The 14,198-nt window shown below is 39.0% G+C and overlaps 1 protein-coding gene across 1 annotated transcript in view; it reads right to left on the bottom strand.

The window, feature by feature from the left end:
• LOC126279553 (UDP-glucosyltransferase 2-like) overlaps positions 1-14,198 on the bottom strand; it is a 95,378-nt gene that overhangs the window by 44,031 nt on the left and 37,149 nt on the right. The window contains exons 2-3 of the mRNA XM_049979687.1: positions 2,576-2,807; positions 1,882-2,474 (exon numbers count right to left, since the gene is read on the bottom strand). Coding sequence (XP_049835644.1) covers positions 1,882-2,474; positions 2,576-2,807 — 825 coding nt within the window. The remainder of the gene's footprint in view (positions 1-1,881; positions 2,475-2,575; positions 2,808-14,198) is intronic.

Here is a 14,198-nt window from a genome sequence, read left to right as displayed (position 1 = left end):
AGCAAGTTTCCTTTTATCACTGGTAGTGGAGAAACTGTAGAATGTACGTTGTGCAGATCAAAATTTGCTATTGAACATGGTGTAAGGTCTGACATTGTGAATCACATTAAGACTAAGAAACATCACATGAGTGATCAAATGAAAAGAGCAAACAAATGCGTGAGTGACTACTATGTAAACTTAAAATCAGTAGCAGAAATGGATAGGCAGTTGGCAGCACAAGAAGCTACGTTTGCATACCACAGTGCAATGCATAACCATAGCTTAAAGTCAATGGACTGTACTACAGCAGTTGTTAAAAAACTTTTCTATCCTAAATTCACATGTGGACTCACAAAATGTAATACAATCACTTCAAATGTTATTGCACCATATGCAGCTCAGCGGGTTTTAAATGAACTGAAAAGTGTTCGATTCATTTCTGTAATGATTGACACATTGAATCATTTGGATTTGAAGTTGGTCCCTATCCTTATCAGGTATTTTCCCCCTGAAAATGGCATCATGGTGAAAGTCCTCGAATTGCTTAATTTAGCTGGAGAAACTTCAGATTTACTTCAGAATTGGAGGTTTTAAAGAAATATGATCTTGATGGAAAGGTGATTGTAGTTTCTGCAGACAACACTAACACCAATTTTGGTGGCAAGCAGAGGAAAGGAAAAAAAACAATTTGTTCTATAAACTGCAACAGAACACAGTGAATAATACAAAAGGTGTTTGCTGTCCCGTACAAGTGATGCACAATTGCTTACAAACTGGCTCAGATTGCCTACCCATCGACTGCCAATTAATTGTAAACAAAATCTACCAGCATTTCCACATAGATACAGTAAGGGTTGAATCTCTGAAGTAATTCTGTAAGTTAACTGAAACTGTATACAAAACTTTACTTAGACACAGCAAGACAAGGTGGCTATCTCTGCTACCAGCATCGGAAAGAATTGTAGAGATATTTCCTGCTTTTAAATCATATTTCATTTCCCTTGATAAGTGTCCTATTATCCTTAAACAATTCTTTGATAACCTTGTGTCTATTGTTCTCCTACATTTTCTTGCTAGCCAGCTAAAACCTTTCTCCACAACAATTAAATGTATTGAGAAACAAGAAATCACAATAATGGAAGTTTATCAAGAAATAATCAAGTAATTGGGCAAATTGCAATGTAGAAAATCTGAAAGATTTCCCACATCCTTTGTACATGAGACTCTAAGAAAGCTGGAAGAAGAGGGTGAAATTACTGTAGAACAATTTCATATTTATGTTGACATCTTCTATGACTCTTGCATTGAATATATTAAAGAATGGTGTTTACCATTTCTCACGCCTTTTAAAGTGTTTGACTGGGTTAATACTGAAAAGGAGCAGCTACAGTAAAGGATATTCAGGACTGTTGTGTTTTTGTTAAAAGTATTGTACCAAATTTTCCTGTTGATGAAGACAAACTGTTTGATGAATTTTCATGTGCAGAGAACTTCATAAAAAGTGAAGAAGGAGACAAAGAAAGTGTTAGTACTTCTGGTGTACTGACAGCAGCCTTAGACATTGCAATTTCAAGGATGCTACTGAGGAAAATAAATATATATCTCATATTGATTAGATGTATTTATTCCAGATACATCTCTGGAAAGGATTTGTAACCCTTAAATTGCCTGTGACATAAAAGAAACTGGAGACCATTTCTGCAGTCAGAAGCAAATTTATTCCTAATTTCAACAACTGTGAATATATCATACAATCTATGAAATAATGTTTTAGATTTTGGCATGATATGTTTACCAAATATCTACTTTTATTTTCACCAAACATACAAATATTGCAAAATAAATAATATCAAATGCAATATGCAAGACTGCTTATCTGGATATTGATCTTATACTCACCTTTGGAAGATCTTTTGAAGGTTTAATATGCATTCCTCCAATCTGAATTGTATTTGGTGTTAGAGGCCTGGGAAGGCCTATGCTTTCATGGTTGTTGATGAGAAGCAGTGAAGTGCTTTTCCACAACTTATCAATAGATGGCAAATTGTCAATATTTCTAGAATATGTCATCATTATTTCTTGTTGGCGTGGCATATAACTGAAGAACCGCACTAATTCAACAAGGAGTCCACATGCACTGTTTAACATCCGTTGTAAAAAATTCATATTCACAGGAATATTAAGCATTATGTCAGGAATGTAAGAATATGCAGCAGGGTTGCCAACTGGATCACCCAATATAAACGCGAGAGTATTTGGAATTTGATATATAATACTGGCATTATGCTTATGTGCCAGTCCAAGAAAACAGTCAGTGTAAACGCTAGCTATAAGGAGATCAAACTTCTGGTCTCTAGATGTTATTAGTTCTTGTACTTCTGGTGTACTGATAGCAGCCTTACACATTTCAATTCCAAGTATGCTACTGTGGAAAACAAAAATAAGTGGGTTCACTTCACCTAGTTCAAAAAGTGACATGTTTCTCACTTTATCTGTAAATAATAAAATGAGGCAGTTAATAGGTAATGCTGTACATCAGATATGAGCATTATTCTACTTAATTTATTTTTTATATAAATACTGCTTTACTTACGAAAGCTATCCATGCTGTAGTTTAATTTAATATCTCTTACATTCTTCACGGGTGGAGACTGTGGGAATGGACTAATCACAGTCAAATTATGCCCTCTTTGAGCTAGTTCATGGAGCAATGGTGATAGAAAGACCATGTGACTCTTGCTTGGAACTGTCATCACTGACAGAATGTTAGCTCCCTGGCCCTGTGTGATGACTCCAGCTAGCAAAAGTATACACTGCCATATGATCTGTAACAGAGTAGCAAAAATAAAAAAATAAAAGCTTTTTGCAGGTGTTGCACTCACATTTGTCTGTTGTCATTAGTCCATTTAATCATAAATCTGAATATCTCTACTATCTCATTGACATGTATTATTACTTAACTTGTTTGAAATCTGGTAAAGAAATCTACCTATTCCAAATTACTCACTATTAGGCATCATGTCCAGTTCGTTGTATTCATAGGTTTTATGACTGGCATTTCTAAAAGATGATGTTTTGGGTGTACACAACGGATAGCAGCCAACACTAACATCAACAAGATCAATAACTACTTACAACAGCAACAACAACAATGATAGATAAAAAATATCAACATAAGAGGCAATTTGAAATCAATTAGAAGTTGATATATGTCTGCAGCTAAACACAAGGTTCCACATTTTATAAAACAAATATGGATCAAATTCTTTCACTTTCAGTAGGCATATTTGTCTTACTGAGTGTCGCCTTCTTACATGCACAAAAATAATTCATTTTAACCATGTTGTATGTCATATTCTTGTAGTAAGAATTCTTCTTAAGCAAAAATTCCTATATGGCAACTACTTGAATGCAGCAACTGCATTTTTAAATTAGACTTCATTTGGATTGGCATTTACTGCACAAGGAAATGTATTAATAGATGTTTATGACTTTCTTTGTTTTTCTTATGCCCGTAACATTTCATTCACATTGGAAAGTCCCCCTTACATGCTGCTATTCTGTGGTTACTTGCCATCAACTATATTAGCATCTAACTGCCATGATAAAAGTCATTGGGTAGTGTTAATGGATTGGTATCACTAACTTTATTGTTGCCACTTTCTGAGATTGATTGGAAAAGAAGACACATACCTTCATGATAAGTTACACAGTGCGTTCAGAAGGTAAGTTTCTCCTCACTCATATAGTGTTGACAGCTAAAGAAATGGGAGCCACAAAGTATTTTTCATGTGTAACATCTGTATATTTAGGACTGATGTATAAGAGCTGATAAACACTTAAAATTTTAGCAATAGGTATAAAAAACTAAGATGGGATTGTGGAAATACAGTGTGACATAAAGGAGATGAAGAGGGGTGTCAAATGAACTGTAGTATGTTGATTTTTCAGAAAAAAGCCTTTTATTTATACAAAAGCAAAGGTTAATAGCAACATGAAACAGGATAGATTTCTACTCACCACATAGAGGAGGGATTGAGTGGCAGACAGAACATTTAATAGTACATTTAAAAGTAAACTAAGTTATCAGACAGGGCTCTTCTTCAGATGTAGAAAACACACACACACACACACACACACACACACACACACACACACACACAAACACACAAACGACAAGCTCTAACTCACACACACACGTCCGCTGTCATCTTCAGATGCCTAGGCCTGACAAAGGCTAACATTTAACACTCTAGGAAAAGACAAACTGCTATGTAATACAAGAAAGGCATGTCAAGTTTCAGGCAGACACAATTGGCCACAACTTTCATCAATAAAAGAGAGACACATACATTCACATACAAAAGCAAGCACACCTCACACACACATGACTGCCAACTCCAGCATCTCAAGCCAGAATGCAACTGTCACGTGAGATGCAAGCAGCAATATGGAAGGGGCAGGGAAGGGGAAGGGAGAGTAGTGTATGGGTCGGGAGAGAGACAACACCATCTGGTGGAGTGTGCAGAGACTACACCGCCAACAGGCGTAGCATCAGGAGCGGGGAGAGACAGACGAATGCATTGGCAGAGGGCTGCAAATAAACAGGGTGGGAGATGAGAATGGGTAGGAGATGAAAAGACAGAGGGGGTGGAAACTTTTGGGTGTAGGGTGTGGAGTCTGGGGACAGTATCTTACTGTAAGTTGAGGGTGGGATAATTACTGGAGTGGAGAATGTGTTGTACAGATAACTCCCATCTGTACAGTTCAGAAAAGCTGGTGGTGAAGGAAAGGATACAGATGGCTTGAGTAGTGAAGCAGCCATTGAAATCAAGTTTGTTATGTTCAGATATGTGTTGTGCCATGCAGTGGTCTATGTTGCTCTTGGCCACAGTTTGGTGGTGGCCGCTCATCATGGAGGACAGCTGGTTAGTAGTCAGACCAATATAAAAAGCTGTGCAATGATTGCAGCAAAGCTGGTAAATGACATGTCTGCTTTCACAGGCGGCCAGACCCCTGATGGCATAGGATAAACCTGTGACAGAATTGGAGTAGGAATTGTGGGATGGGCAGACTGAACAGGTTTTGCAACTGGGTCTTCCACAGGGATATGCTCTTTGTGGCAATCGGTTGGGATTGGGAGTGGAATAGAGATTGACTAGGGTATGTGGAGGTTGGGTGGTCAATGGAACACGACTTCAGGAGGGGTGGGAAGTATCTTGGTTAGGTACTTCAATCCTGTTACAGAAAAATATAATACAGAAAAAGGACAAGGAAACTGCAGACAATGACTGGTTCACTATCATGACTAGAAGCATTTGGACTGAACAAAAACTATTAGCATTTTAAATGGACCAAAAACTCAGCACAAATAACCATACAAAAGATTATATAGCATACTAGCATATGGAATCTACCTGCTCCACAAGCTGAGCAGCTGTGCTGGTAAATACCTCCTACTAATGCTTATTTCACTTACTTCCACTCCCACTTGACCTATGGAATATTACTACAGGGTAATTATGCAGGCTTACAACCAATATTTAAATAGCAAAAGAAAGCTGTCAGGATCACTACAGGACTTAGCCCTTGTTAATCATGAAGAAACTGTTTTGAGTACCTTGATATATTTTTTAAAATGTGGGACATTTACAGTGATAGTATCGATAGTGTTGAGAGGGCTCTCAACAGTGAATGTATATGTACATATGGTAATCAATCAGTTCTGTACTGTGATTGTGCTCAATGTGTAAACAGAGATGTAAAATGTCTTTAGCTTTCTGTTAATAAATATTCTTAACTTAGAGGCAGTTCACAGCTGTTAAGTAAAAGGAAGATTGTTATTTGGTAAAGTAGTGATCCATTATGAACTAAAAAGAATACTGATATTAAAAAAGTGCTTAATGAATAGGACATGGTTGACATTGAGATACCAGTGTTTTCTGGTAACATTCTTCAAAATTTTAGGAAAAACAATGAACAAACTAGAATGAGATTTTCACTCTGCAGTGGAGTGTACACTGTTGAAACTTCCTGGCAGATAATACTGTGTGCTGGCCTGAGACTTGAACTCGGAACCTTTGTCTGTCATGGGAAAGTGTTCTACCAACTGAGCTATCTAAGCAATATGCACAACCCATCCTCACAGCTTTACTTCTACCAGTACCTTGTCTCCTACCTTCCAAATTTCACAGAAGTTCTCCTGCGAACTCTCTTGAGAACTCCCGTGAATTTCGATGGTAGGAGATGAGGAACTGGTGGAAGTAAAGCTGTGAAGATAGATTGTGAGTCATGCTTGACTGGCTGGTTTGACAGAACACTTGCCCGCAAAGAGCAAAGGTCCTGAGTCTGAGTCTCGATCCAGCATACAGTTTCAATCTGCCAGAAAGTTTCAGTGAAGAAACTAAATTAGCAGGCACTTAAGTGATAGAAATCTATACACTGAGATCCTTGCTGGAATCTTTGAGCTATAGCAGGGACTTAATTGATATTTTGAAAGAAAAATCTCAGGCAGTTGAATACATTAAAAGTAAAATTTAAATGATGGATTTAAAAAACAAGGATGAAAATGAAGGTGCATAATCCAATGCATTTTACACTATGAGCTACCAGGAGCAGTTGCATTATGTATTTCACAAACAAGGACATTTCAAGAGGGACTGCCACCAGTCAGGAACAAGCAGGGATTCATGGACATCTTCGAGGAGGCAGTCATGGCAGTTGACAACATAGTCAAAATGGACAGGATAGCAGCTGTAACAACTGGTCACATGTTAAAGGTGAGCAGATTGAAGAGGTGGTCATCATCCAGGATGCAGAAGATATCAACAGAACTGATATGCCACGATCAGCTTTGTAATGCAGGTACAACCTACGATAGCATGTAATAATGTTGAGTCAGATAACAATGTACAGATTAACTGGTTATTACTCAGTGGTTGTATAGATCATGTTGTCAATAATGATAGTTATTTTTCTGAGTGCATATATTTACAAGACCAAATGCATGTAAAAACTTTGGGTGATGAAGTTTGACAAGCTTCAAAAATTGGAAATATGATTAATTATTTTCCACTTTATGATGACATGATTCCAATTCAATTAAAAAAATGTATTTTACATAAAGACATGGTAGAAATTTGATTACCAATACTAAAGAGACAAAAAAAATGTGTCTTCAGACAATTCCTCAAAAGTTTTTGATAAAGGTAATAACTTATTTGTGATCACTTTGGAAGGAAATAGGCTGTACAAAATGACAAGTAAAATTTACAAGGAAGTTATTAATGTAAATAATATGAGTAATAAGGATAGTATGTCAATAAAGGAGAAAGGGCATTGTACTCTGGGACATGTAAATTTTAACACTCTGGATACATTATGTAAACATCAGTTACCAGATGGATTGCTAACAAATTTAGAACCAGAGTTTATGAAGTGTAAAGTTTGTTTGAAAATAAAATGTGCAACTTACATTTTGAAAGCAATAGAAGCTTAGAAAAAGAAACCTTAGAGATTATTCAAAATGATTTGAATGGGCCTCACTCAACTCACATTTAGCATGAGGAAAGATTTTATTGCTGTTTATACATTGTCCAGTCATACTAATGTGACCACCTGTCAAAAGCTTGAATAACCACCTTTTGGAGCACCAACCAGTGTGGGGCATCCAGCAAGAGAGTCAATGAGGTTCTGGAAGTAACCGACAGGGATGTGGAGCCATGCTGACTCCAGTGCCATGGTGTAAACAGCCCGATTGAGGTAGTCCCACAGATTCTCGATTGGGTTTAGGCCAGGGCAGTTTAGCGGCCAGGGTAGAATGCTAGCCACATCCTGGTGCTCTTTGAAACATGCATGTACATTGCAAATTGTGTGACATGTTGCACTGCCCTGCTGGTAGATGCCAACATGTCAAGAAAAACAAGCCATATGTAGGGGTGGACATTGTCCCCAAGGATAGATGTGTACTTTTGTTGATCCATTGTGATGAGATCACTCAGGGAGTGACAAAAAATATCCCCTGGGACATAAGACTCCCTCTTCCAGCCTGAGCCCTTCTGACAATTGTTGCCAGGTGTTAGCTTTCAGACATTTTGTGCACAAAATGTGAGTCACTTGAGAAGGTCACTCGACACCACTCAGCGTACGTCCAACTGCAGTACTGGCATGCGAGTTCCAGCCTTTGTCACCAGTGAACAGCATTCAGCTTGGGTGCATCAACCAAGTGCCTGCTGTGGAGGTCCATACACAGCAATGTACACTGAACAGTTATTGAGAAGACAATGTAGGTAGCCCCTGGGTTAATCTGGGTGGTCAGTTCCTTAACAGTTATTTGCCTGTTTGCTCATACACATCTCCACAGCCATGATTCAGCCCTGTCATCTATGTCCCATGGTGCATCACAGCTGCCTCACTGGTTTTGGATAGTTCCAATTTGCTATACACAGTATTCTTTAATCATAGTGGCACATGAAAAGTTTACAAACTTTTGGAAATGCTACCACCCTTGGCTCAAAAGCCAATGATCATGACATTTTGGACATCAGATAAATCACTCTGTTTCCACACTATGACTACGACTGCACTGTTTTCCATGTCCCACTGACCCACTTCATAGATTCTCCATTGCTAGTGCTGCCACCTGCTATCTGCGAGTGGTTATTCCATCTTGATATTGAACATAGACTGTGGTCACATTAATGTGAACGGACCCAAGCAATAAAGAAGCTAGAGTCTACACTGTCAAATCTAAAAATCAAGTTTATGATTGTTAATGAAATTGAAAATTTAACTGGTAAAACTGTTAAGAAATTGAAATGTGACAATGGGAAGGAATATTTAAATTCATATGATTATCAGTTTATAAGACAGAAAGGAATCATTTTAAAAGCATCTCATCCCTATGTACATGAATTAAATGGTACAGCTGAAAGATGCAACAGATCACTTAATGCAAATGTGAAGATGCCTGTTATCTGAAGCAAGGATAGTAGGAGATTTTAGCTTGAAGTAGTTTGTGCAGCTGCATACCTTTAAAAACAGAACTTTAGGTAATACTGTTCAAAGCAAAATTCCTTATGAGATAATGTTTGGAAAGAAGCCTACTGTTAAATATTTAAAATGTGTGGACTGGTGGGTCCAGTTCAACCTTTGACTCATGATATGACTGTGTTGTGTTGTATGACATCATAAGGGGTGGAGTGTTTGAAATGGATTGTGTTTGCACAGGGCATGTTGGAGTAAGTTTTGCACACTAATGTGGGATTTTTATGTTTTTGAATAGTTAGCAGGCAATGTTAGTGCAGCAATGGATGCAGGACTGTGTGTTACTCTAAGTTTTGGAGTTTAGCTTAGATTAGATTAGATTCAGCTTTAGTTCCACAGACCCAAAAAATGAGATCATTCTCATGGGTGTGGAACATGTCAGAAACTATAACATAAAAAAATAAAACATCTGAACATAATACTTACAATCCTGACCATTTGTTAGAAGACTGTCAAAATAAGTGAATACATTACAGTAAACTGGAACTGCTAATATTCACAGAATTCATAAACTGTCACAATGAAACATTATTATGAACTTTTAACAAATTTGTCATGCACAAAATACATAATCTTAACTGTAATGACTAAGTGCTGCTAAAACTGAAATGTAACAGACATTTTTACTTATTCTGGTCAAACAGTCCCAGTTAAGATATTCTTCTATAGAGTAGAAGGAGTTGCCTATCAAAAAGTCTTCCAAACTCTGTTTAAACCATGCTTTATCTGAAGCCAAGTTGTTAATGTTGCTGACAATTTGTTGAAAATATGTGTTCCTGAATACTGGATCACGTTTTGGACCAAGGCAAGTCATTTTAGACTATGTATTGAGCTATTTGTTGGAAATAGAGATATATTACTTTCAACAAATTTCATGAAGGAATAAATATACTGAGAAGCAGTGGTTTAAATCAAAAATGATTCTATGATCATTAGTTGAAACCCTCAGCTGCCGACAGGTGTTGTTGATAAACCTTGATGGGGACAGCTGAAAATGTGTGCTCTCTCCTGCTTACATGGCAGATGCTCTATCCATCTGAGCCACCGAGGACACAGATGAATAGTGTGACTTCAGGGACTTATCCCTTGCACACTTCCCATGAGAGCCACATTCCGAATTGTCCACAATCTACACATGTAATGTACCTAGTCAATATTTGCCCATCCACTCATTACTCATGCACACTAAGGTGACAATTACCATAAGAGTTCAGGCAACCTGTGTGCATTTGCACAGACGAAGGTCAATGGCTGGGTAGCATTTAACAATGTATATGAAGATAGTAACTGCTCTCAAAAGAACAGATACCACTGGTGACCGTGCAGTTTCTCTAGAATAAATGATAATTAGTTGAAACCCTCAGCTGCCAACAGGTGTTGTTGATATACCTTGATGGGGACAGCTGAAAATGTATGCCCCAACCCGGACTCGAACACAGGGTCTCCTGCTTACATGGCAGACACTCTATCCATCTGAGCCATCGAGGACACAGTTGAATAGCGTGACTACAGGGACTTATCCCTTGCATGCTTCCCGTCAGACCCACATTTCCAGCTGTCCACAATCTACATATGTAATGTACCTAATAGACATTTGCCCCTCACACACATGTCTTGCCTATGTCTGCAGATATGCACATTCACTTGACCGCTGCTTAAAGGCTCTCCTGTTGCTGTTAAGGGATTCCAGACACATACTCAAGACCCTGGCTACACTACACATTTCACATGGTCGTTCACCATTGCCAGTGTTACAGAGATGGTTCAGAGTGCTGATTTCCTATGGGCCTTTTGACCTTATGCATTTACTACATGCAAACAAACTCTCCTATATGCCTCCTGACCGCACTGCTGACAGTACACACACTTTGACCGCTTCACTGCCCCAATGCAATGATGCCAACAAACCTTCGCCCTTGGACAAGCCCATACAGTGGTACATAAACAGTGTGTGGACTGCACTGACCACTTACTACACATTTGTCAACAGAATAAGGACACGCAAAAGACACTTATTTGTGTCCGACAGTACAATGTGTCCTTACACAGCCACATCCAAACAGTGCAGGCAGAACTTGCAGAGGCTTGCTCCACCCTTGAGCACCTCCATTCCTCACCTATCACCTACACTTACAGACCTGCACCTGTTACTTGACACCTCACACAACTTGACGCAGCCACCCCTACCTCACCATTTACCAAGGTCAGTAAATCACCTGCTGCTTATTCTGTGCCTGCTCCTTTCCACCTCATGTCATCGGCACTGCACTTGCAGTGCTGCTGCTCACCTCCCCCAAGCCTGCACTCATGCCAGACAATCCCTGCCATGCCACATATGTGCCTGCACAGCATGCTGCTTCCTGCCCCATGCCACACCTCCATAAAATAGCCTTACCCGCAGTGCACCATTGCCAGGCGCAGTATGCTGCTGTCCATACCAAACCAGCATCTGCACCCATTGCTGCCTGTCACATTGCAACTGATCCTATACAGTTCGTTGACCGCGCCATGCATGTAAATGCACCAGCCTTACTCGGGCGGCTCAGCTCCAGTTTGCGGCTGCCATCTGACATTGCCACCTGACAGGCTGAGCTAGCACCTGCATGCAGCAATGTCTGCCACCCTGCATCTGAGCTTTCCCAGTTGACTGAACATGCCATGCATGTGCAGACTACCATTGTGCTTGGACAATCTGGCTCCATCCTACAGCTGACGTCCAATTTCATTTCTGCTTCTCAAGACAGACCTCCAAGAGGCCCACGCTGACAAACTCTCAATCAGTGCATCTTAGTCTCATGGTTACAGATAAGGAGCTGTTAGTCACAGGGTGTCACGATGACTGCACCATCTCACCTGAGTCCCTGGTACACCTTACCTGATAATGTCGGTCCTGCAACTTTGCATTTGAATTTCACTGTTAACAGCTACCTGACCATCTTCACAATTTGCCAACCGTCTCTGGACAGTGAGCTCATGGACCCACCCGATGCACATATACCGGAGGTACATCTTCATCACCTACCCCTCCCAAGCTCACCTGCAGGGGCCGTGCCATCCATGCACCCACCCATTTCCATGAATATCATCTCTACACCCTGCACCAGACCCCCTCGCCTCACCAGTACTTCTGCATTCCCCTCCACCCCCCACCCCCCTCCACACCAGTCATTATCTCCACACTGTGGTATACACTAGCAGTGGAAGGGGTGGGCAGGATTCTGTTAGATCATTTGCACTGATGGTCAGAGAAAACAACTTATAGTCTAATCTCTGATGGTTGATGGCAGCAGTTCAGTCCCCTCTGTGTAACTCAGGAGTGTTATGTCACATATTCTTGTATGTACGAGTTTTTATAAAATAATGTGTATTGTGTATTCTGTACCAATGTGTTGTCTATCATTTGCTATCACTATGCACTGGAGTTCCAGAAGTTCTTTGGAGAACATATGTGCCCCTGCATGAATATTAAGAACTTAGATGACAAGCCAGTACAAGCTGAAAGATGGAAGAATCATATAGAAGGGCTATTGAAATAAAATGAACAAATGAACTCTAAGGCGAAGTTACACAATGGGGAAGAACAGGTAGGGGGTTGAGATAATCACGAGAACAATCTGACAGAGCACAGAAAGACCAAAGTCAAAACAAGGTCTCTGCAATAGATGACATTCCTTCAGAATCCTTAGGAGAATAGACAGTTTAAAAAATTATTCCATCCGGTGTGAAAAATGAATGAGAGGTACCCTCAGACTTCAAATGGAATGTAATAATTTCAGTACCAAAGGAGCCAGATACTGACTGGTGTGAATATTACCAAAACATCAGTTTAATATAACTTGGTTGCGAAATGCTAATACAAGTTCCTTACAGAAGGATGGAAAAACAGGTGGAAGCCGACACCAGAGAGGGCAGGTGTAGTTTCTGCAAAAATGTAGAACCACAAAAGGCAATGCCAAACCTACAACTTATCTTATAATATAGGTTAAAGAAGGACAGACCTACATTTATAGCTTTGGTAGATATAGGGTAGCTTTGGACGATGTTAACTATAATACACAATTGGAAATTTTGATGGCACCAAGATAAAATGCCTGGAGTAAAAGGCTATGGCAACTTGTATAGCAACCAGACTGCAGTTACATGACAGTTGGGCATGAAAGGGAGGCAGTAAGATAGACGGGAGTGAGAGTGGAATAGAAATATCAACTGACTGGAAGAATAGTGTCTTGTGAACAGGTTATAAAATGAACATTGGCTAATATAAAAAAGGTAATTAAATGCAGCCAAATGCAATCATGCAGTGCGGAGATAATTAGTTTAGAATTTTCAACAGAAAATAGTAGATGACTGTTGTTATTTGGAGAGCAATATAAGTGACAAAGGCTTAGTTTGAGAGGATATAACATGTACACTGTTAATAGCGAGAAAAGCATTTCCAAAAAAGAGATATAAATTTAAATGTTAGGAAGTACAGGGTGTGTGTAGATTCTGAGAACACTTTGAATTATTTATTGCACAAGAACCAAAGATCGTACAGATATAATACATATGTCATTTTGAAGAGAAACCCTGAAAGTTTTTTTCATGTATACCACAAGTGAAGCCATTGTACAAAAAGGGTGAAAAACAGATATAACAAATTATAGGCCAGTCTCTCTACTACCTGTTTTTCTAAAATAATTGAAAAAATCTTTTATAAAAGACTCGTAGATTTCACTGAAAAAAATAAACTTTTCTCAGCTACACAGCATGGTTTCTGAAAATGTAAATCCACTGAGACAGCTATTATCGATTTCTTAAATGAAGCTTTAAATGCATTAGATAAAAAAGAACACATATCAGCAATATTCATAGATCATTCAAAAGCATTTGATATCATTAACCATGGTATATTGCTTAGAAAGCTAGAAAATGTTGGTGTCAGAGGCCCAGCCTATGAGTGGGTAAAGCCATATCTACAAAACACACACCAAATAGTTGAAGTCTTGCACAAAGAAGGAAATAATTTAACTTCCTATCAATCAGAAAAACAGTGTGTTAAATACATTGTGGTGCAGGGTTCCATACTGGGATCAATCTTGTTCTTGCTGTTTGTAAATGACCTGGAACCATCCAGCCCTAACTATAAGTACATTAAATATGCCGATGATACAAATATACTTATCAAAGGA

This window comes from Schistocerca gregaria, chromosome 1 (assembly GCF_023897955.1).
Source record: "Schistocerca gregaria isolate iqSchGreg1 chromosome 1, iqSchGreg1.2, whole genome shotgun sequence".
NCBI classification, from domain to species: Eukaryota; Metazoa; Arthropoda; class Insecta; order Orthoptera; family Acrididae; genus Schistocerca; species Schistocerca gregaria.
This window is presented reverse-complemented; position numbering and strand designations above follow the sequence as displayed.